Source organism: Anopheles funestus, chromosome 3RL, assembly GCF_943734845.2.
Source record: "Anopheles funestus chromosome 3RL, idAnoFuneDA-416_04, whole genome shotgun sequence".
NCBI classification, from domain to species: domain Eukaryota; kingdom Metazoa; phylum Arthropoda; class Insecta; order Diptera; family Culicidae; genus Anopheles; species Anopheles funestus.
Window position 1 is genome coordinate 5,276,467 of NC_064599.1, and position 22,982 is coordinate 5,299,448.

The 22,982-nt window shown below is 41.0% G+C and overlaps 4 protein-coding genes across 8 annotated transcripts in view; 2 read left to right on the top strand and 2 right to left on the bottom strand.

The window, feature by feature from the left end:
- The window catches only part of LOC125769942 (protein FAM13A), a 34,853-nt gene extending 22,568 nt beyond the window's left edge, over positions 1 to 12,285 (bottom strand). The window contains exon 1 of one of the 2 annotated variants that reach the window (XM_049439014.1): positions 11,983 to 12,285. The gene's annotated coding sequence lies outside the window, so the exon portion shown is untranslated. Of the gene's footprint in view, positions 1 to 4,470; positions 5,445 to 11,982 lie in introns of those variants that run through there. The other variant, XM_049439015.1, reaches the window with a different exon arrangement.
- Positions 12,286 to 12,466: 181 nt separating this feature from the next.
- Positions 12,467 to 14,867, top strand: LOC125769948 (SH3 domain-containing protein Dlish). Its single transcript, XM_049439034.1, has 3 exons — positions 12,467 to 12,948; positions 13,147 to 14,189; positions 14,270 to 14,867. The coding sequence occupies exons 1-3, from the start codon at positions 12,900 to 12,902 to the stop codon at positions 14,432 to 14,434; spliced, it is 1,257 nt and encodes a 418-aa protein (XP_049294991.1). The 5' UTR covers positions 12,467 to 12,899; the 3' UTR covers positions 14,435 to 14,867.
- On the bottom strand, positions 14,775 to 15,946 carry LOC125769952 (28S ribosomal protein S15, mitochondrial). Its single transcript, XM_049439043.1, has 3 exons — positions 15,496 to 15,946; positions 15,241 to 15,436; positions 14,775 to 15,171 (listed from the first exon to the last, which is right to left on the bottom strand). The coding sequence occupies exons 1-3, from the start codon at positions 15,839 to 15,841 to the stop codon at positions 14,877 to 14,879; spliced, it is 837 nt and encodes a 278-aa protein (XP_049295000.1). The 5' UTR covers positions 15,842 to 15,946; the 3' UTR covers positions 14,775 to 14,876.
- Positions 15,947 to 17,698: 1,752 nt separating this feature from the next.
- LOC125769949 (uncharacterized) lies at positions 17,699 to 21,406 on the top strand. Of its 4 annotated transcripts, none has more exons than XM_049439035.1 (6): positions 17,699 to 18,638; positions 18,981 to 18,998; positions 19,352 to 19,363; positions 20,492 to 20,587; positions 20,787 to 21,123; positions 21,199 to 21,406. In XM_049439035.1, the coding sequence occupies exons 1-6, from the start codon at positions 18,191 to 18,193 to the stop codon at positions 21,206 to 21,208; spliced, it is 921 nt and encodes a 306-aa protein (XP_049294992.1). In that variant the 5' UTR covers positions 17,699 to 18,190; the 3' UTR covers positions 21,209 to 21,406. The 4 variants fall into 4 exon arrangements, with proteins under 4 accessions (XP_049294992.1, XP_049294994.1, XP_049294995.1 ...); XM_049439038.1 differs by having other exon boundaries at positions 17,700 to 18,638; positions 20,826 to 21,123; XM_049439037.1 differs by lacking the exons at positions 18,981 to 18,998; positions 19,352 to 19,363.
- Positions 21,407 to 22,982: the final 1,576 nt, after the last annotated feature.

The window sequence follows — 22,982 nt, forward strand, 5'->3', positions numbered from 1 at the left end:
AGAAAAAGGCTTTCTTAACGTTCATTTTTCTTGAGTCAATTTTTTATGTTAAAGTAGAATTTATAAGTAATTGATTGTCATTTCAATAATAAATTTCAGGTTGAAAGTGTCAATTCCTCTTCAATTAAAATATTACAATTTTGATTGCTAGGTGTCGATATCATGACATGATCCGAATGACGTTTTTCAAGCTGTCTCCACGAATATATCCACGAAGTGTATTCATTTTTCTATTCTAAAGTTCGTTACTGGGTCAAGTATCATACGCGATTAAGAGGATTGTAGCATCCTTACATCAAGACGGCGTACCAGAATAGACAGCATAAGAGTAAAAGCTCAAGGGAACTCCACAATTATAGGCGTTCGTTTTGACTGAGTATAGTAGTATAGTTTATAGTTTTAGTAAACATGAACGAATATTATATCTCATAATGCATTCATTAATGAGTCATTCATTTTTTCGACGAGGTAAAATAAGAATTCTTCAACCCTTAAATTTTAATCCTCGTTGAGACATGTAAACCTCGTCATTTGCGAATTCAATTCGCGTCATGTTTAATTTTCATACTGTTGTCGGAAGTTTTTTTCTTTCCTTCGTATGCGACTTTCAGTTTCAAATGTCTTCCATTCGTTGATCCATCTGGCTGCAGTTCCCGTCTGCTTTGCCAACACATAATACTGCGCCAACGTTTTCCAGTTGCCTGTTACCCATCGTAACGTTTTGGGACACAGAACGGCATCTCTTTGCTTCGTCCACGAATGCTGAACGTTGTTTATTAATTTTGGCTTCTTCTTGACATCGCATCATCAACAGCAGACTGCCGATCGTGTTGGTGATGTTTGGCATCAATTCGCGTCCAATATGTTTCACTTTACTCCTCAATTGGTAGCAATAATTTTACAGTGAAGTAGCTCGCTATTTATATATCGTCGCAAAAAAAACCCCAATCCACCATCCAAACCGCACAAGCACGAGAGGATCGATCTCTCCTGTACGCAGCGGGGAAATACTCGAGAAAGCTGACTTCGACCGCAGCCTGACGGACGTCATCATTTCAGTCCTTTTGTTCTGCACTCTTGTGAAGGAACAGAGAGGACAAAAAATCTGCATCTAAGATGATGCTAAAAATGCGGACTTTGAAGATGGCGAAAGTAAGATCGATACTAAGGATGAGATGCATCCGACACTTTGGTACGGTTTGTCCTGTATCACATAACCTCGTGGAGTGCAGCTTGTCTTCCGGACAGGTGGACAAATTAGGTTTGTAACCATATTCCATCCACCATCGATTCGGAGCCTCATCTCGGAGGTGGTCTGAGCACAGGGCGAAGAGAGTGTTTATGAATATTTTGTTTACGCTAGGCTCTGGGAACTGAGGAGCGTTCTGACGTAAAACTTGGAACTCAAGAACAAACTCGTAAAGGTTTTTGCGTCAAAAGGTAAGAGAAATTCAATCGCCTTTTTTTCTTTGAATATCAGAATGATATCTGTTGGTATGTATTACGAACTATTTTCAAACATCATTAGCGTCAACCAAGAGTTCTTCGTTGACTTGGCATCTAGTTCGCCGGTGCCGGTTCGGATACGAATAATCAATACCGATTAAATCATCCATATTCGTAGGACTTCCGCAACGGCAGGGAAGATTCATCGACCACTTGGTAAAAAGAATCTCACTAAATGCTGCCACGAAGCTGTTCCATATGCATGGAAACTGCTACGCCCGGATGGGAAATCATACAAATCGCATCATGTTTGCTTGCCTAATTAATTCACCACGAACTGCGCTGATAGATTAATTTACATCGATTGAATTTCCCTTAGATGAGCGGTTTATGTTGGAAAAGAAATGATTTAATAGACACTAATTGTTGCATTATTCTTTCACCCACCCCAACATACAACGAATATGATGCAACAAGTGAATCAGTACACAACACTATCGTCATTCAGTTCTGCAACCACAAGGGTGAATGCGTGGATGCATCAAGTCTCGTCATTTGATTGCTCTAAAAATAGTCGATGAAATAATCTCATCCGTGCACGTTTGTTGCGTGCCTTTTTTATTATTTCCCATCAAGTTCCTCCCTTCTTTCCTGATTGCCCCTATCGACTATCAACAGGGTTGAGTATTAAATTACTCGTAAATACAAAAAGCAAATAAATCCAACAGACAGGACGACAAAGCATTAGACCAAACACTGGAAGCTTGCACTTTGTATTGTAGAGTACTATTAGCTAATACTGCTGGATCAGCGTGTGTTAGTGTCTTGCTTCGGTGACACATCGAGATGGTTCAATAGAGGCGGATTTCCTGCGTGTATGATGTAGGCGAACCGTTTTTCAAGTGATCCATTTTTAGCGTAACAACTAACACCTTATCGGAACAGCTGTTTTCGCGACCGTGAAGGTACTCCGCAAGTGGGCTGTTGTTGTAGAACACAAAAATAAAAATACTAATCTTTGCGACGAATCTTATCAGTCGATTCCTGCACGATCGTTACCTTAATCTTTCATCCCTATTGACCACCGGGTGAGTGATAAATAAAAATTACACGCTAAAGTACCTCACCACGGTTCTTACTTGATAAAGCGACACGGTGCTGTGTGTTTTTCGTTATCGGTGACTCTATTGGGCAAATGTTGTAATCGATAATTGCTCGCTGGGCTGCTGTCAGCTAATAAACCGAGATACGGAAAATTCCTTTCAGGCGTGTGGAGCTGCAGTATATTGCGTTTTATTGGTGACGATTATCACGATATTTTTGTTTCACTTTACAATCAGTCTAAATAAGCCTCTCAACCTGAAAAAAGCGTGCGAAACGTGCTTCGGTGAGAAAGTATCTAAGTATCATAAAAAAGGTTAATTTAAACAATTATCAAATATCTCAATCTCTCACAGGGGGAAGATTAAAAAGGAGGTTCGACAACAAAACAAGCTTTATCAAGGTTCATTACTATTTACAATGTCTGACTATTGTTCATAGTATCGTTTGCAGACAGTATCTTGTTTACGCCCAAAGCACGTAAACACCCGCTGGCAGCAGAAGAGCGAACAAACAAAAACAGTTCTAACTCTAGAGCCAAAGCTCGTTAGCCTTGAAAGTTGCTTTTTGCGCTTCAGAATGATATCGCGCACCAGTACACGTCAGGGACACGTTATCCTTTTCCTCCTTTAAACGTTCGAAAGCGTACCAACGGGCATTAGGAAATGACGCCGTAACTTTGCCACGCACTATTATCGTCCTTAAAGGAAGCAATATTGATTGTCAACGCAATAAAGCATCGTTGGAAAAAAATGGAGCCAAAACGCTGTCGTGCAGGTGATCATTTTTTCAGGTAGATGGAAAAAGAGAAGTATAAAATAACAACACTTTCCCTCTCAGTGTCTAAACACAGAAGATGTTGGCGAAAACTTCCAAGCACAATGCACACAATGACCCGAAAGATGATGATGGGGAAGGTATTTCACGACTTCCATGTTTTGTTCTCTCCCATGCACGGTTGTGAGTTTTGCAGACATTTAGATGGCCCAATTTTCAGTGGCCCCATCATCACCATTATCACCTCTTCCCAGACGAGGGCACAATCGAAGCACATACGTGCGTACGTCCGAAAGAGCCTCGATTCGATGCCGCATTTTTGGGGGGCGTCGTCATTTGGACGACATGGCCCTTTAATATCCCGTGCTTGGATAAATATTGTCTCGGACTTTTGTTTACGCGCTGGGTTCGCTCTCGTAATAATCTCACGAGCGCTCTAACTGCGCCGTTTCTCTTGGGGTCTGGATCGGATGCTCTTTATACGTAGAAATCGCTCGCCCTTCGTTGTCCATATCCCTGGTAACTAGTGGACGCGGTTAGGAAAAGGGATGCATGCGGTACGGGGACGGTTTTATGTAGGCCTACGTGACTTAGGTCGTGCATCAAATTAGTTTGGAAGCGATAGATTTCAACTCCACGTAACAGCATGATTGAGGGGGATCTGGACCGGACTGTGTTTTTCGTTCTTTTTTCCACTCAACACACAACAAATTAAAGATTAATTAAAGTGTGTACTCGGCGAAGTTTGGGAACTGTGTGACTAAGTGTTTACTTAGGGAGAGTTTAATATTTTCAAACGAAACTTTGTTTGTATACTATTCTTCATGTTCAAATCTTATGAAATAATTATATTTTTTTCTAATTGCTTTTTTTAATTCACTTTTCATGCGAGTAAGATGAAAGCTTCACCACTAACACAAACGTTACAAAGAGCTTTACATTTAGCCCTTATTCGTCCTTGAGATCCTGGTCTTGTACAAATCTGACACGCATTCTAGTTTACTCTTTTAAAATTTTAATGTAATTATTATTTCCTACATCTTTTTTTTCAACCTTTTTTACTACTAATGCCCTAGTAAGAGTTTTTCTAAGATAACCACCCAAACACACAAAAGGAAATGTGGTGCAAATATAGCTAGAAATTACCTTTTTACATTAACTTTTACATCACTCTCTGTTCGAGGATTTCGGTACCAGAAATAATCCTTCACAAAAATACACCAAAAATTGTTTACTTTTATCCTCGCCGTGCTATGGCATACATGAGCTTTCACACGTTTTCCGGACACTATTTATAGTGTCGGAATTGTACGGAAACACGCAACACGTCGGAGAGTTAATGTTTAAAAATTACATTCCATTGTACTGCATTGCACACACACACGCACTCTGCTCGATAAGCAACACAAAGCGGTCAAGCTGATAAAGCAAGAAGGAAACCCCTTTACAACATATCCTTTTTCCTGTGTACTCCCGGATCCTGAGCAATAGCAGTTTCCTTTTTTTTGTAAACTAGACACGCAAATAAACTCTCTTTCTCTCGTTTTCTCTAAAGCGATTTCAATCGCAATTCTCTGTTGTTCTCTCGTGGGTATGTCTTGGCTTCTCTGGCACGTCTTTACTGCAGCGTAAGATGAAAATCAATTTCACCGCCCCCTGGGTGGATTTTTTTTTGCACAAGTTTTAGTGATTTTTTTTTTGTAAACTTAAACTATCAAATGTATATTTGATTGATGAGTGGCACAATTCTTTTTAAGATAACTTCACGAGCAATAAAAAATACGCGTACGCTGATATCAGTTGGAAGGATGCGATATTAATGAAAGGGAAGAAGAAATATTACACTTGCCACTCTAGTTAAACATGAAACTCATCATCATTTTCATCTTTTATCGCACGGTTTACGTTGGTCGGCCAAAACCGCTTTTTGTCGACCAGCTTAATCGAACATTCACATTCTATTCGCAATGGTCTAACGTATTGATATAACCAATGCCACCAAAAAGGGAAAGATACCCTGTGCACAAGGGTACACTGTGTACCGTTTTGTTCACTTCCCGACACGAGCGACCCGGAATTCGTGACTGATTTGAACTAACTTCCAGTCGTGAATAACTTGATCGGTTTACGGTTTTTTGCACGATTTTTTTTTTAATTTTACACGGTAAAATTGTGTCGAATATCTCTCATTTTCTCGTGTATAGAGATCTGAACAGAGAGAGAGAGGGAGAGAGAGAGGGTTATTGTTGGAATATCCTTTCCTGATTGAATAAGGATCCTTTTCCCAATTTGAGAGAAATAGAGAGTCCGAGAGCTCCACATGGGTGTTATGCTCCCCAGTTTGTTGATGGAGTTTCTCCTACGTCAACAATTCACAAACAGATATTTTGAGACATTTTCCACACAAAAGAGCCAAACCAATAGAAGAAAATGACCTGTTTACGTTTAAGAAAAGTTCTGTAAATATTTCGTTCTGTTTTATTTTAAATCAAAAGTAAAATTGGAAAATTATTTGCTTTGTGTATACAGAGTATATTTTAGTATAAATTTAGAACTTTATTTTTCACTTAGCAAAGAATTATATAAAGTTGGCTAAACTAACCATTAACCAACAATTAGTTGAATTATATTATCATAAACAAAATGAGACATTATCCAACAAAGAAAAGTTACCCATTCGCTCCAACATTAACGATAGACCATGATCTCATTGTTTCTTCAAGGACCCACCCCCAGTTTCCAGGCGCATGGCATGTCGCGATGTTTTGTCGATTTTCGTTCCACCTCGTTCGTAAATAGTCCCTACGAGTCTGTCGTTCGTCCTTCGGAAATCGAACTACACCGATACAGGATCCGAAAATAAAAAAGCTACCCGAGAGCACTGCTCCAAACGCCAAACGTACGTGACCGATCTCGAATCTCGTCAGCAGTGAGAAAGAACTGGAGGAATTTGGAGCTTTCCCAATTCCATTCATACAGGTGCCTTGCCACGTACGGGAGCGATCCTTGCGATGATTGCTCAGAGAGTCAACCAACAGGACCTCCTGGTGGACGCTGATGGTATCGGCTGGCAGGACACTGCCTGAGCGGTCCTCCAGGCGGTTGCATAATCGATAAACGTGAGTATGCGCAAAGGATGCTACTAATACCCGCCGTTCGTATTTGGCTTTACTTCCGCCTTCCACCCGGTACGATCTCGGCAGGGCGGAAAAGCGTTCGTGCTTGGGTTATTGATAAAGTGAGTCCTCTTCACTACCGATCGGCTCCACCTGCAAGGAGCGGGGTTTGGTGAATGGGTTTTTGGGGCTGGTCCTTCACTAGAACAACGCAAGTAGCACACCCGCGTTACCCGCATTATATACGGGAAAAATGCTAGAAAAAAAAGAGAAAAGTTTATCGTATACACAGGTGCTCAGGAAATTGTCAAGGTTTTCTTCTTCCGGCACAAGCACCATCCGTATCGCGCCATTTGTGAGGACATCAATAAAAAAAAAGCGTTGACACAGAAAACCATAGAAAAGCGAATTAATAAAAAAAAAGCTGCCGGCATTCGGGTCCGTCTGTCTGGTTGCTTTCATGCCACCTGGCAACGTGACATATCGCAACATAAGCTCATAATCATTTGTCGGTAAAATTTAAGACAAGGACGAACGGCGGATTGAAGCTGGTACAATGAAGGGAAACATGGATCTCCTTTCCCAACGGTTGAAGAAACTCAAGTTGAAAGGAAAAGCTTTTTGTGATCGGTTTAGCTACAGTACTAGCACAATGGAAATCTTTTGTCGAAAGCTTACTTCGTTCTTGTTCCTTTAATTTACGATTAACTAATAAAAAAAATCCCTAATGTTTCCCTAATGATGACAAGAACTTATTTGCAAATGTGCTAAATTTCTCATATTTCAACCAAACAGCAAAATATCAACTTAATGAACGGTTATGCATGCGGCTGACGCACAAACGCCAAAGATCAATGCACGATTAATGACAAATGGTTAAGTGAAATTTAATCCATCGCCCGTGCCTGCCACCGACATCTGATGGCGACGTTTTCTCCAACACACTTGCACTTGTATGAGGAAGTATGCAAATTGCTCACTATATCACATACCACCCCGATCGCGGTACGACGAATGACGCAATCGAGAATGCAGTAACGCTGAAGCACGGCCCGTCCAGAGTTATTTTATCAACAACAACAACAGTCCGTGTGGCGTATGTGTGTGGCCTTCAGCAGGATTAAGAACAGTGATGAAATGATTATTGTTTCACGTACTGATGCTGACATTTAGAATCTTTTTCAAATACACTAAGGGTACCACACTTAAGGGTATTAGGTATTAGAAATAGTTGATGTTGCACATACGTCACTTTCATTACAATGGAGAAAAGTTACTAAAGTAATTAAAACGAACATGTACCATACATCAACATCAACAGTCCAGAATCTGCGTGCTATTTTCTACAGCTGTATCTATTTTAAGACAGCGAACGAAAAAACGGCTCCATCACGATGATTCGACCAAAAAGCACAATGGCATGATTTATGTTTTAGATTTAAATAGCAATTCATTGATAATGAAGCGTATCGCATCGATAAAAAACAGCACGAGCTTCGCTTTACGTGGTCGTTTCTCTGCTTTGGTCATTGTTTACGCACTGTTTTACATCCTTCGGGGTTTGGTTTGTTTGGTTAGGCTAATCGGTTATCGTTTAATTTAATTTGCAACAGCATCAGCCAGTAGCTTAGCCTTTGTTTGTAAAGAAAAAAATCATGTAAACTTTCGTTTTAGCTGTTGTTAACAATTGATTAGATAACAATATCAATATTGAACCTATCGGTTGCTACCAAAAAAACAGAAAAGTAAATGTTAATGGAAAAGAAACACTTTCTGCTTCCCCATTTCCTACACACCCAATATTGCTCCACAAAAAAAAAAAAATAAACACACTTTAAGCCACGTGTGCAAAGTTTTGTGTTTGCATCTTCATCACTTTTGCCTGTATTTCAACATATATAGGACACAAATGGTCTACTGCTACTTTCGTATTCGGAAGTATGTTACAAGACAAACAGGAAAGAAAAAAGGAAAGGACACCAAACGTTCCACACCGTGTCGCGTTTTTGCAATGTGCTTTGGTCTATTGGCTTTGGCGCATCGTTTTCCTTGCTTTGCACGTGTTCCAATGTGGTGCCAGCTTGAAAGCTGATACGGTTGTTTCCGGTTGCTATACCTTTTTGATTCATTTTTACCTGTTCATCATAACCTGTGTATTGCTCATATTCAGCGGAAAGGAATTCTTAATGTCAAAGGTCATAGAAAATGAGGAAAATTAAAAGCAAAAATAGAGAAAAAAATAGCTTACGACATCTTTTTGTGCAAAAGAAAAAAGTGCATTTAATCCCAGGCCAAAAAGGAGGAAAGAAAAAGCCGCACAGCTGATAAAGAAAATGGAAATTTAAAAATAAATCTATCGAAATAGGACTACAATAAAAGTAAAACTTCTTCCCATTATGGAAGATGTTTCTGTCAGGCGAATGGAATGCAAATGGCAAATATATTTTGCGTCAGCAATTCACGTACCAATTCGGTGCCACAAACGATGGGGATGCAGATTAAAAATAAACCGAATGCCGACATAATAACCTACACCGTTACATTAAACACGATTAATTACCGTGTGCAATTCTCGTGTGCTTTAAATGACTTTTTGTTGCCGTAAAAAGAAAATAACCGAAGCGTCTAGTCTGTGGTTAGGAGGAACAAGAAGGAATGTTGTTTTTTCTCCTGCCTTTTTGGCAAAAGGTGTAACCAATTGCATAGGGGACTTTATTTCTGGCAAATTATCAGAATGGACAGGTTGTTTGGTCGATTGGATCGTATGCTGTTGTCACTAATGGGATTACGGATCGATGAGCCTTTCGTATATTATTGCTATGATAAATTGATTTGTTTTGCTAGTCAGCCATTAAAGGGCATATGTTGCTGGTGCCAACAGGCCAATTACGCAGTAGATTTTTATATAACGATTTTTATATATATTAGAAACTTTAAACTAAATTAAATAAATCGGACCCTTACAGAATTCTAATGTAGAATGTAAAAAAAAGTAATTGAAATTCTTTCTGTACTCTTAGCAAGAAAAATCTCATCTCGCTTCCAGACCGAAAACAAAAAACCAAGACACAGCAAAACATCTCCGTTCAAAGGCACAATACTGTTCCAGCGCCGCTGCGACCTTCACCGCATTTGCATATGCCCCGGGTGGCTGCTTAAAATAAACGCAATCGCAAAACGGAAAGATCGTCAGCCGCAACAGTCGCGACCAAAGTGCGTGCGATGCATTAATATGCGGTCCGATATGTGGCTAGCAACCGTCCCCGGAGTGTTCGCCCTGTTTTCGCCATACGCTCGACATTGATAAGCTTTTAAATAAAACCCAACCCAAAGACCCTACTGACACAGTACACACATCTGATGCATCAGTAAGAGAGTGTAATTTCGTATGAGTTTCTAGAACGAATCGAGAGATACTTTCTGTTCGATGTGATATTTAACCATAAATTATTCATCAATTTATGGCGCGATTATGGGAGGCTTAAACAAGGTGCTTATCACACAGCCAGATAAAATATATCTTTGTTTTTCTCATAAAGATAAAGTAAATCTTTTTATGTAGTTCGATCTAGAACATATACCATCTTGCTGCTTAAGCAAGCTAAATACTCGATTCTCTTGACAAGTACAACTAGCACTAGAAAACCAATAAAATCGACCCTGACCGGCAAGCGGTTAATTTTTCATTACCATTACCATCGATTGAACAAACTTTAAAACCCTATAGCGATCAAGCAGCGATCCTCTAATGATCGTATAAAAGCCTTGAAAACCATTCTCGATGTAAACTAATCAAGTTCGGCCGTTTCGCTTTAGTATAAGACCAACAAGAACATTTAGAGCAAGTTTTATTTTTGTCAGACAGTAATAATTCCGCAATAAAACGCATTAAAAATGTATTTTTCCTGTACAGTTCGCTGAAATAAACATAAAAATCACTATTTTGCTAAAATATAACAAAACAATCACCCAGTAAAAAAAATGTTACGCATTCGTGAGCACACACTTCCGATCAATTCCGATCGCCAAATAAAAGTGAAGATCGCAGTAGCTCCGCGGGGTGCGTAGCGGTGTGACGTGGTGACGTGAAGCTTCAATTATCTTTTTTTGTATCAAGGGGAAGGGGAGACCATCATGAGGAAGGGAAAGTAAAAGTCCTTGAGGTGGCTGTAGCACGTTCACGAATTCATTTCATTGTGCGATAGATTACATCGGCCAGAGCAAAAAAAAAACAAACCGCAGAGGACGCATTCGCGTACCATACAAAGGTGTCGAGCCTCCGTTGTTTCGTTTTGGAACTGTTTATGGTTGTACGATGATAATGATGCGTATTAATAATGGAAGCCACACAACACTATCATCTTCGGCGTGTCGCAGAATAGGCGTGCGACTGTTCCAAGAAGAGGCTGGATGAGTTGAGACAGTTTCAAGAGGATGGGGCTTATCAGTGAAGAGAAGTAATAAAATGTAATGTAATGCTGGCGGTAGCAGATTACAAATAGAGACCTTAGTTGAGTAAAGATTCTTTACGATTACACAATCAAGAGCTTTCAATCAATGCCATGGCATCGATTACATCGGCAAACGTCTGCGGTTAGTGTGTTTAAACAATGCACGTGTTGCTGTTTATGTCCAGACTAATCTCATCGGTCTAACAACTCAAGTATCCTTTGCTTTCACCCATCTAGAGCTACTGGAACATTCTCTTTTTATTATCATTCAAAGATAAGTTCCTCGTCAATTCACATTCCGTCTCCCGTCCTTTAACATCATATTCTTTTTCTCGATGGAATTGCGCTAATGCCCCACCAACCAGGGAACAGATTTTGCAGCAAACGATTCGCTTTCATTGGGCCCATGCAGATTGTGACCGATGTTGATATCTTTTTTTTCGGGTTTTCTTATTTTGGACGAAATTGATTTGCTGCTAAAAATAGAAGTAAAAGTTAAAGGCACACACGAACTGTGGCCACGATATCGAGCCCCTAGGTGGGGGAACTACCGATCGTATTGCGGGGTTATAGTATTGGCTGTTTGGCCTCGGGCACGTCGTCCGTACGATTGGAAGGGTACCGTCTACACCCCAGTAGTTGACACAAGCTGTTCAACTGCAACTTTCTTTCCTTCGTCCGGCTCATCGAAAGGCGTGTATGCAACGAAAAAAAAAAAACAAATGCTCACCATCAAAAACGTTCATTAACCTTTACAAATTAACAGCTGTAACACCCTGCAGTGGAGATTGAAAACGGGGGGGATTGTTGATGTCGAAAATAATTGCGCAATATGCATATTTTTTAACCTCCCCCTAACACAGCTATTAACAGTGGAAGGCCCATTGTTTACGTTCGATTGATTTGCCACAAATGTCACCAGTTCGATGGGACCGGTATTATCGATATAGTAGATCATGCATTTCTATTGCACCATATTGTTTACATTAGCACTTGCACCTGCTGCGGCATGCACTTTCCCCACATGCACTGCACTGCACGTTTTATGAGTTTGTTTGCAGTTGCATTTACTTTCATCTAACTGGTCTTACCTTGATTTTACAATTTCTGCTAATCCAAGTACACACTGGAAAACTTTTCTGCTGCTCGCAATCATTCAGCCCGTCTAGATGGTTCGAGGTGTTGGTTTTCTTTCGGATGCTATTCACTTTCTTAACGATTGCGTTTTTCGTCGATTTCACGACCGAAACTCAATACACCACAAATCACACACTCTGCAAATCTCCCACGCTACCAAATCACACCGATTTTTATCGCTATCATGCCGCTAATTAATCGGCAAAACACGTCGTCCTCTGCTTATGAGATTAGAGCTTGCAAATATGTTGGGCAAACACAAGAAATGATTGATAATTTTTCGCTATACGTACGAGCTGGTCACATTCTGCATGAGTATGCGTTCGGTATGCTCATTTTTGAGCGGGTGTGTTTGTGTGTGTGTGTGTGTATATGGTTGCACGTCAAAACCGTGGGTACCATGCAGAGTTTATTTCTTCACTACTCATACCATTTTGTGTGTGTGCATTATTGTTGTTTCTCTTTGTTTCCGGTGTTCGTAGGAGAGTTGTGCACACTGGGCAGCAATTGTACTGCACTCCGTCATAATGTAGGTCAACACACAACTTGTTGTATTCAACTTGTTGTTCCAGCTTGTCAGTGTTTGGTGATCGTAGCAATTAAATATAAAAAAAACCTGTATACGTTCCCTGTGACGTTTCGATCGAACGCTGTACCATAAAAATAACATTCCATTGGCCCGTGGGAATCACATTCGATCGATCTTCGTACGCAAATTATTCGTGTGTTTTGGGACGATTTGGTGACGAACCAGTGTTTCAAAACGATGATCAACGATCCGGAATAGGTTAATTTCCACTTCCAGACGTGTGCACAGGTGTATCGCTTTGGTGCCAGAGGTTCCGAAAATCCATAGCGAAGTGCTCCCATAATGGCATTCCTCTGTCCCGTACGCATTCGTCGTGGGAAAAAGAAGAAACGTAAGTATGTTTTGAGCACTGTGTGTGATGCTGGACACCCCCCGGGGGGATGAATTACATCCGACTGCGATCGTAACCCGTTACCGATGATCGTCAGTTTTCGGTGATAGTGGATTGATCTTTAAATACTTTTGAGTGTGTTATTTATTTTATGTTTGTGTGTTCTATTTTACATTCTGATCATTTTAACGTACTCAGCGATCGGAAGTGATATCGATAAGGATCTATCGAGCAGCTTAGGCCTGAATCATGGCATGGGCCGGATTACCGGATCGGCCAGCATCGAAACGCTCGTACGGGTGGGAATCGAGAAGGAGCACGGTCTCAGCCCGGACAGCAAAATGGTTGTGCTGCACGACTTCACTCCCTGCGTAGACGACGAGTTGGAAGTGAAACGGGGCCAAATAGTGAACATACTGTACCGTGAAAATGACTGGGTGTACGTGATCGGACAGGACACAAGGCAGGAAGGCTTTATACCCCACTCGTACTGTGCACCGTTCAACACACAGCTGGCTGATCTCGCGATCAAGAAAAAGCTACCGCGCGATATCGCCACAATGGGAGCACCGGGTAGCGGTGGTGGAGGACCAGGAGCAACCGGAGTTGGTCTGGTGGGTGGTGGTGGTATAGGGAACGGCGTCGGTTTAACGGCTGCCGATCTAACCGATGGAATACCGGACATTAACATGGACGTGCTGGACGACAGCACTGTACCGGGTTTGCTTACGAACGCGCTGAAGCACTCGCAGGCGAGTCTCAGCTCCGAGCCCGACTTCTTGCCATTTGCCAAGGATCCGAGCGGTCGTTACATTGTGCTGTACACGTTTATTGCCCGCGACGAGAACGATGTGTCGGTCGAACGAGGAGAATTTGTAACGGTGCTGAACCGCGAGGATCCCGAATGGTTCTGGATCGTGCGAAGCGACGGTCAGGAGGGTTTCATCCCGTCCGGGTTCGTCTATCCGGCGGAGAATATACTGCAGGGTCATGCCGGCAAACAGCAGCAGCAGCAACAACAGGGAGGCGGTGGTGTAAATAGTATGGGATCTATCGGAAACGATATGAATAATCTGCAGACGATGAATGGGGGAAATATGTCCGTGGGTGGTCAACATCAACAGCAGCAGGCCCAGCATCAACAGCAGACACAGCAACAGCAACACCAGCAACAACCCGGCATTGGATCGGACGATTTACGGTACCACGGCACAGAATTAGTAATGCTCTACGATTATAAGGTGAGACTCCAAGAGTTTATCATCAAAATTAAAAACAAAATGATTATGGTGAAATTTAATTACTTTCCTCTTGTTTTCAGGCACAAGCACCAGATGATTTAAGTGTACGAAGAGGTGATTGGATCTATGCGGACCTCAACAACCAAACCGTCGACGGATGGTTATGGGCTTACGCACCGAAAACCCGCAAATACGGTTTCATTCCCAAAGCATACGCCCGTCCGCCTGCCATGACGAGTCTGTAGAAGAGTAGATCGTCACGTTTCACCCCCCAACAATAATGGTTAGTTTTTAAATTATTTACTTAAACCACAAGCAGTAGGAGCAGTAATTAACGTAAGTGTAAGTTAACCTTCGTACGAAGCGCCGAACCCTTTCTTCTTCCATGTGGATATCGATAGCAGAGAATAGTGCAAGAGATGTCCACCAGTAGATAAGATTTTTTCTAGTTTTACTTCCTCTCGTCAAAACGCATCGTTTCGATGTGTAGCAACAATGCATTCCCTTATAGCGATGGGTCCATATTGTAATGCCCTTTTAATGTGAACGTTTGTTTTTTGTGTTTTTTTATACATGCGCTCTAGCTCAAGTCTAATAACTTTATTCGTATTAATGTATTTTTTATACAATAAAATGAACAGAAACGAAATGGGAACACTATTCCCACTCTTCATTCAACACTATGGTTTATGATTCTTCCGCCTGTTTTAAGCTTTCTGCCAATGCTGTTCGCTTTTGCTTCAACTCATCGTACTGCTTGCGGACGGCTTGGATTTCCTCTTTCGTTACCGTCACCGGTACTTGACACTCGGTCTGTTCTTTGCGGATGAATTCTAGTGTTTTTAGCTTCTTTTCCAGAAAGTCTAGCTGCTGCGATTCCAGCTGTTTTCGATACTCTTCCAGTCGAGTCTCCTTGATCTGTTCGCAGTGAATGTCGGTCAGTTTGCGTAACGAATCTTTACGGGTGATCCAGTGAAAATGCCTGAGAAATGTGTAATAAATTGCTTAATTAGCATGCCGACTTATACTACAATGTTTCCGCTGTACTTACGTTGGGTAGGGTTTGTAAACAAGGTCAAGCTTTTCCAGTACGTACTCGAATCGACGATAATCCCAGCGCCGTAGATAACGAAGGAAACGCTTGCGTTTGTCAATCAATTCCTTCAACTGTACCTTCACTACGGACTGCCGCGGGTACTGTTCCATGTAATCTTGCAAGCTGCGTATCCTTGCCGTCATAAGACCCACTGTAACAGAAGCAACAGTATGAATGAATGGAACACTATTATGTCGTATGGTAACTCACGTTTCGCCTCCATGGAACCATAATCCAGATCGTGTCGGTACACTTTTCGAACCATGGCTTCTTTAAAGTTTTCTACCATCTCCCGGCGCCGATTGTGCTCCAGGGTGAATAGATTTCGAACGTGCTCGTTCGCTGTTTCCAGCTCTTTCGATTCGCGGTAGTCTTTCATCAGTTCGGTGCCGGCAAGTTTTGGCAGTGCCTGCAAATCACCCGACTTTTCTGGTTTGTAGCACGGTATCTTCTCCGGACGAACCCATTTAATTTTCAGATCGGACTTCAATGCGTACGTACGGACAATCTGATTTAAGGATGGTGTGATGGATTTCAGTTTGGCCAATGCGTTCATGGTGTAGATTAGTTATTATTGTTACGAAAGAACACACCGGAGCTCCTTCACAAGAGGTTTTATTTTACTTTTTTTTGTTTACGTTTTGTATGTCACTGGAATACAGGGCTGAGGAATGTGGTATGACAATCTTTCATTGCATTTTTGACAGCCAAGCACATCAACAAGAAATCGTTATTTATTTTCTAGTTTAGATTTTATAATTTTATTTCTTGCTCATTGAAACACATTTCTGCTACATTTAGAGAATATTTCAGTTAATTTATAAAAGTAGCTTTACTTTATCGACGGTGGTAGCGGATAGTTTTCAATTCCATGGTGCTGCCATCTAGATGTCAGTAAGTGAAGTACAAGTAATCAGGCAGGGTTTTTAGTCGAACACGTGATTTTGAATTATGAGTTGATTTACTATTGGTATAGCTCTCTCGTATCAAAAACGAAAAAAGCTTCTAATTTGAATTGAGTTTTCTTTAAATGCTTTAAAGTTACTTGTAATGGTAGTTATCTTTGCAGGCTCCTTACCATTAACCCTTAAATTAAACTTTGAACTCTCTAAAACAAACGACAACCGGTTCGATCGCATCTTGACCACATATGCGTAACTCTTATCCTAAGATAAACGATCAAGTGTTTACTTTCTGTTGCGGATGTGCTTGAAATGATAGCTATTGGAATTCCCCTCGTGGACAATATACTGCAATAGTATACAATAGCACAAACCAGTTCAAAACAAAAGTGATATCATATCAAAATGCGTAAGCAGATTCATAAACATTAAAATACCATTCATAATGAAAAGCACGACGAATGTAGAAAATTCTTACGCATCCGGAAACGAGCGCAAGATCATTTGTTTTGGTTTGCAAAAAGAAGTGAAACTGGTTTTTATACGGTTCTATTTTTAATTAAGGGGATGAAATACGTAACAGCTAACCTTCAACCGATAGTAGAACAGTACATAGTAGAACAGAGAGTGTTCGAGAGGGAGTGAGATAAAAGAGAATAAAGAAGCTAAATTATGAGCAAATCCATTTAGTTACGGAATAATTATGCTTCATCAGCAATCTATTGTTTGGCTTGGTTGTTGTTGAATAACAAATAAACATTTTTACCACAAAATACCACAAAGAAAAATCATATTATAAAACAAAATCCAACCCAGGGAATAATATTTATTCCCTTCACAATATCCTGGATGTAAAAATAAGTAAATAAGAAAAGAAATGGAAAGTAAATAAAAACTAAAAGTGAAAACTCCACAGCAAAGAATGACATTGAAGTATCGTATATCTCTTGTCCCATTCCATCAATACTCTACAATTATGCTCCACATAGTCGAATCCCTTCACTGGACTGGAGATCCTTCAGGTATGGTCTTTACAGGTCAACACTACATATCGAGCATATCACCAAAACAAAAAAACAGACCAAAAGGTGGCCGATAGTCGGGTTTTTACACTCACAGCTTCTACCATCGTGAAACCTTTCACGTAAGCACAATGTCACGGCTTTCCGTTGGCGGGTATAGGAAGTTTGATTGATCTACCCAAAGCAGTAGACCTTGTACTTTAGCTGGTGCGACTATTGGCACTTTTGGGAGGTAAGTTGCGTCGTGCTTCGAAGGATTTTGTTACATTTGTAAGCATCCAATCGTGTGCTGGCCCGCAAACCGACAAGGGAAGATGTCGAGTGTTTTGTGCGAAGGTCAAGATCATTATTTTCTCTTTTGTAGCCATGCATCTGTCCGTCGTGTTGTAGGGCTGAGAGCCAATGTACAAAAGATAGACAAATGGGAATACTGTAATAAAAGTAGTTGCTGAGAAATACGTCGATTATCTCTTTTCGTTAAGCGATTTCCTTGTTTCTTGTTCGGTTTTGCTCTGTCGCGGCAACTGTAAAAGTGTAATGGCGCAGATGACTATCATACATCTTCAGGCTCTCCGTTTACTCTCTGCGGGATGACTCGATCGTCTCTAGAAACAGTTAACCGTGTGCCAACCGATCGGACTCCACCCGACTCGTTTGCATGTTTCTCAATACTGCTCGACTGTTCCGCTTGCACACACACACAACCGGTCAACGACCAGTCAAGAAACGGCTCTTCTCAAGGATATTATGCTCTTCCTGCCGCGATCGGAAAACTTTGACCACACAAAAAACAAAACAGAACACACATACACACGCTGGTCAGACGATCATCAAAATCCGTAAAACTTGAACTTGAATGTACGATCGTAACGTACAACTCCCCACACCCTGGTGTGTCTCTTGGACGCCGCCTCCCAATGTACAGTGTGACTCAATCACCTTGCGTAGGTCTCACCATGGCGCGATCATACAATATCATTCATGCCGGCCGGGCAACAAAACATAACGCCTGCCTACCCTTCCACACCTGTTCGAGAAGCATCGTTTGCAAGTTGTTTGTTTTCGTCGCAGGAAAAACCCTATCCGATGTTCCGCATCCAGGAGGAGGGATGTGCTGTACCAACACCGAACGGCTCGTGGCCAGATCAGGCGCAGCATAAAAACCATTATTTGACTATCGATTTAAATCAGTTGTACGGACGCCATCGGACGGCACACACATTCGGTTCGGAACGTTTCTATAGCCCAGCAGTGGCCATTGTGCTCTCACCACTTAGTGTCACTAAAGTGTCGGTTGTGAAATATTGTGACGTGACTAACCGTTGGCCGTTCAGGATGAAACTGTTCGTAGTGTTGTTTGCCCTGTTGGCGGTTGCCCTTGCAGCACCGGCGGCACAGTTTGGCTTCGGATATCCCGGCTTGGGAGGAGGTATTACAGTGGGAATGTTTGGGTGTTTGCCGCTAGAGGGCACAGTGCAAACAAGTGTAGTTGTTCTTTGTAGTGATTGCAGTATGTGTAGTATTGTAGCTTATTTCGGAGATAAAAACAATAGTGTGGAAGAGTTGTAATCCCTTGCGCTAACAGTAGTTTTAAGCAGTTTAATATAAGTAGTGTTTGGAGTAGTGAAATTAAATTTATTCTTTTTTTATTTTTGGTAATATGGCTGATGCTCCTGTTTGCTTCCAACGTGTCTTCTCTTTTATTGCAATTACCAACTGGTTTGGTAACGATGAAACATGTGTGTTGAATTGCTTCAAATTCCTTCTGAAGCTAAAGCATATCGAAAAGGTAGTTAATTTCCAAAAAAAAAGAAAAACATTTTCTTATTGTTTTAATGAAAATGCATAATTTATTCCTTTGGTTTTTTAAATTTTCATTTATTTATTTATTATGATGGTGAAACCGATCGATGCACCGTCCACAAACATTTGGTTCATAACAACAACCATACACACACACACGCGCGCTACCGCCCTTTATTTCATCAATCGATCATTGTTACACAATGACATCTTCGATCGTTGTCTCAATGTGGCACATGAATTTGATATGCAACGGCCCTTGCGCTTCATATGACCTTCCTGCTGCATCTTGCACACAAAAACAAACGCATAAATAATGAATCACACACGCACACGCAGCTTTACGCAGAGGTATGATAGAGTTTTTGCATTGATTTAAATTCTTTCCAACCTTTTAGTTAAGGACACGCGGTACGATCAGGTTTATGTTAAGGAATTTTGAGAACTTGATGATTGATTTATTCAGGCTAATGTTTGTTTTATTTGTACGATCATTCTTGTCAAACATTGTTTACTTTCCAGTCCAAAGTAAAGAACAGAATTGAAAGAGCAAATTACTTAACCTCCTTCGTTTTTCCATCAGATAAAATCTCTCTCTTTTTGCTGATGTTTATCATTGACAAATGGTTTGTTTTGCTAATTTTTTTTACAATACTTCTTTAACGGTTTGGTGACATAAAATCCCACGCGTTGAATAAATTTGAAAAATCCCCGAAATTCTCACACCAATCTGGGCACAAAAAAAAACACCGATTATCGGTTTGTTGAACAAGCATAGAATCCATTCATTCGATGCTACCTGTTGTTGAGTAGAGGAGGAAATCAAGAAGTTACAAACGTGTGCCAAGCCTCTACCATTCAACTGTTGATTGAGTTGCCAATCCATTTTGACATCTTTAGTGGTGACCGGTTGACATCGATTATACATGGATTGTGAAGAGATTCTGTTTGCAATTCCATCGAAAGAGGGGATTTGCAAACAGATATTCGACGATGACGACGACCTGCCCATAAGAAGGTCGTCTCATGAGATAACGAACACGTTTCGTTGCGTTCTAATTTGTTTGCGTTGTGGTTCTGTTCAGGGATTTACGCCAACGGTCCTTATCACATATTTTAATGCAACAGTAACATTATGGTACATTTTAAGAAGTGATCTTGCAATATTTTATGAGTAATCGTCAAATTCTTTAAGATAGTTGATGATCATGAAAACTTTTTGAAAGTAGTAACTTTGTAAATGATTGGTTGAAGCTCCGAAAGTCCTAAATAAAACAAAAAAGATGAGTAAAACACACTAAAATCACACACCTTTACATAGTACCACATGGTAGTCATTGTTCTCTTAGCATGGTGTTGATCGTACTGCGTAGTAACATTCCATCCACTACTGACCACCCTTCCTTGCCCTCTTCTTCCTAATTCTATGCCACCAGTAGTTTGCTACTAATCCTTCCGGTTTACGGTCGGTTCTTTTAGGCTTAATTCCAGTAGCGGTTCCGGTTCCGGTAGCGGTAGCACCGATCGGTGTCGCACCGGTCGCTGTACTATCGCCAGTTGGATACGTAGCGCCAGGTAATGGGGTTCGTCGTCTTGGAGTAGCTGAAAGTTTAACATAGCAACTGCTCGAAAAATCATTGTCGCAGGGGGGTTGACATACATTGAAAAAAAAAAGAACTCATTATTAATAATTTCCTTTTTTTTACCTTTTTCGTATTAATTCTTTTGTCCCAATTTTTAAATGCCTACATGGGATTACTTTTGAACGAACAAGGATATCGTCAACGTCCGCATTATCATCGTCATTATCCAGAACCCTACTATGGTGGATATCATGGTGGGCCGGTAGGTGGTGGCGGATTCTCCGGTAGCCAAGCTAACGCCCAGTCAGCTTCGTTCAACATCGGACTCGGTGGCATTTCGGGCTCGTTCAGTAACTCGAACGCCAACTCATTCGGCGGTGGCCATGGCGGTGGTTTCGGTGGATCTGGTGCTCAAGCTTCAGCCCAGTCTGGATCGTTCGGTGGCGGCCTTGGAGGATTCGGTGGCTCAGCATCCAGTGCCCAAGCGTCGGCCAACTCGTTCGGTGGAGGCGGTGGTGGTTTGTTCCCGTAAGTATTGAAGTATGAATCGCTTTTCACCAAGGTTTAGTTATTAATCAATACCGTTTTCGAATCTCTTTTTAGATTCTTCTAAATGAAAACACACCCGGAGACTGTATGTATGCGGATAACCGAAACTGCTGAAGAGAAATGACAAATACCACGCATTTATTCCCCCCTCCCACTACATTGCCATCCTTGTGCCTAATGTTTTGTTACGCTGAATCCATACTCGTGTTGTAAGCTATTTTTATGTTTATTTATGAATAAAATATCGAGTAAAACCCTAAAACGTGGTTTCAAACATGTTTGCATGAGGTTCGCTTTAAAAAGAAAGGAAAAGCACGCAACAAACCCGATTGCTCTTACGCCCTTTTAGATGTAGGCCAAACAGGTTTGGTTCAGTCAAAAGACTTCAACGCAACGGACGGACGGTGATAGGCGACGAACCTTTTATAATGTTTGAATGACGCTCGAAAGCTTCATCTTTTAGTGTACGGGAGCAACATCCAGTTCAATGTCGGTGGTTGTGAATTAATATGTCCTTCGTTTGCCGCTTGTGTGTCAGTTGGCAGTTGTGAAAGCATTGCAACTCTTATCTATGTTCCATTGCAGATTTTATTCACTTCATTGATTTTTTTATACGTTCCGCATGACCCACGGAGAAAATCTCTTTAGACATCGTTTAAAATTTGTGTCGTTTATTCAAACTGGTTTCTAAAATGTATGCATAGAGTAGTTCTAGCGTTAAAACATACCAATGAAATGAAAGAATCCCACGTATTCCATCGCATGTGATAGCGCTTTTTGTGAAAGATGATTCCTTTCAGAGAGCCAAGCCATTTTCTATTATCTTGTATCAGTATAATAAAAGATCATGCCACTATTTTACTTTCTTACTCTGCTTTCTACTTTAATTACTTCTCCAATAAATATTTGCGTTTTTCGATACATCCGCGTGTTTATACTTCGTCATGGCCCTCGAAATAACAAGACTATGAGCACTTTTAGAGCTTATTTAACTTGTGTTGTTAAAAATTTACGACATTTATTTTATGTTTTATGCAGCTGAACTGCTTCGCGTGCTTTTTTGCTTGATTGAAAACGCATTGCGTACCACCGTTAACACGAAAGACTTCAATGCCGCTATTGAATGCAACAAGCGACGAACCTTCGATTTGTGTTCTTCTATATCTTACGTTTTTAAACAAAACTGTTGCGAATAGCAAACCATTTCATTCAAGGTTTAAACGACGATTTTGTAAACTGCTCTATCGCTCGTATTGCGAATAAACGGGTGGCTCAAGTTCACACCTAGAGACAAGGTCATTATCATCAGCGAACATGTTAACCGATTGAAAGAGAGAAAACATAAAATGTGATAAAGAAAAAAATTGTTGCTGCAAACTACCGGATAAGAAAACTTTGGTTTAGGCATTAGCAGTTTAGGAAAAAAAACACACCTTTACTTAATTCTTAAAACGATCGTCTAAAGAAGCGCGCATGGTAGAGAGTTTCACATTACCGTCGATTAAAGATTCATTTTCTTTTCACTATTACTATCAGTATTGTCACCCAAAAAGTCCAAAGCCATTCGTAATACTGCGCAAACCACTGGTGATACCATCAAATAGACCTGGAAGGATCATTATCGATTGTTCATTATCGCTGCCACTCAGAGCCCTTTGCCATTCCTAACCAATACTTACTTGAGCCCGAAGACGTACGACGTCCGGGTTGATTCGACGAACGGCCGTAATAGTCGTACTGCGGATAGGAAGGGTACGGCTGGTAGTATGGCTGTTGTCGACCTGGCTGGTAATATTGTTGCTGCTGTACGGGCCGTTGGGTGACATACTGTGGTTGCT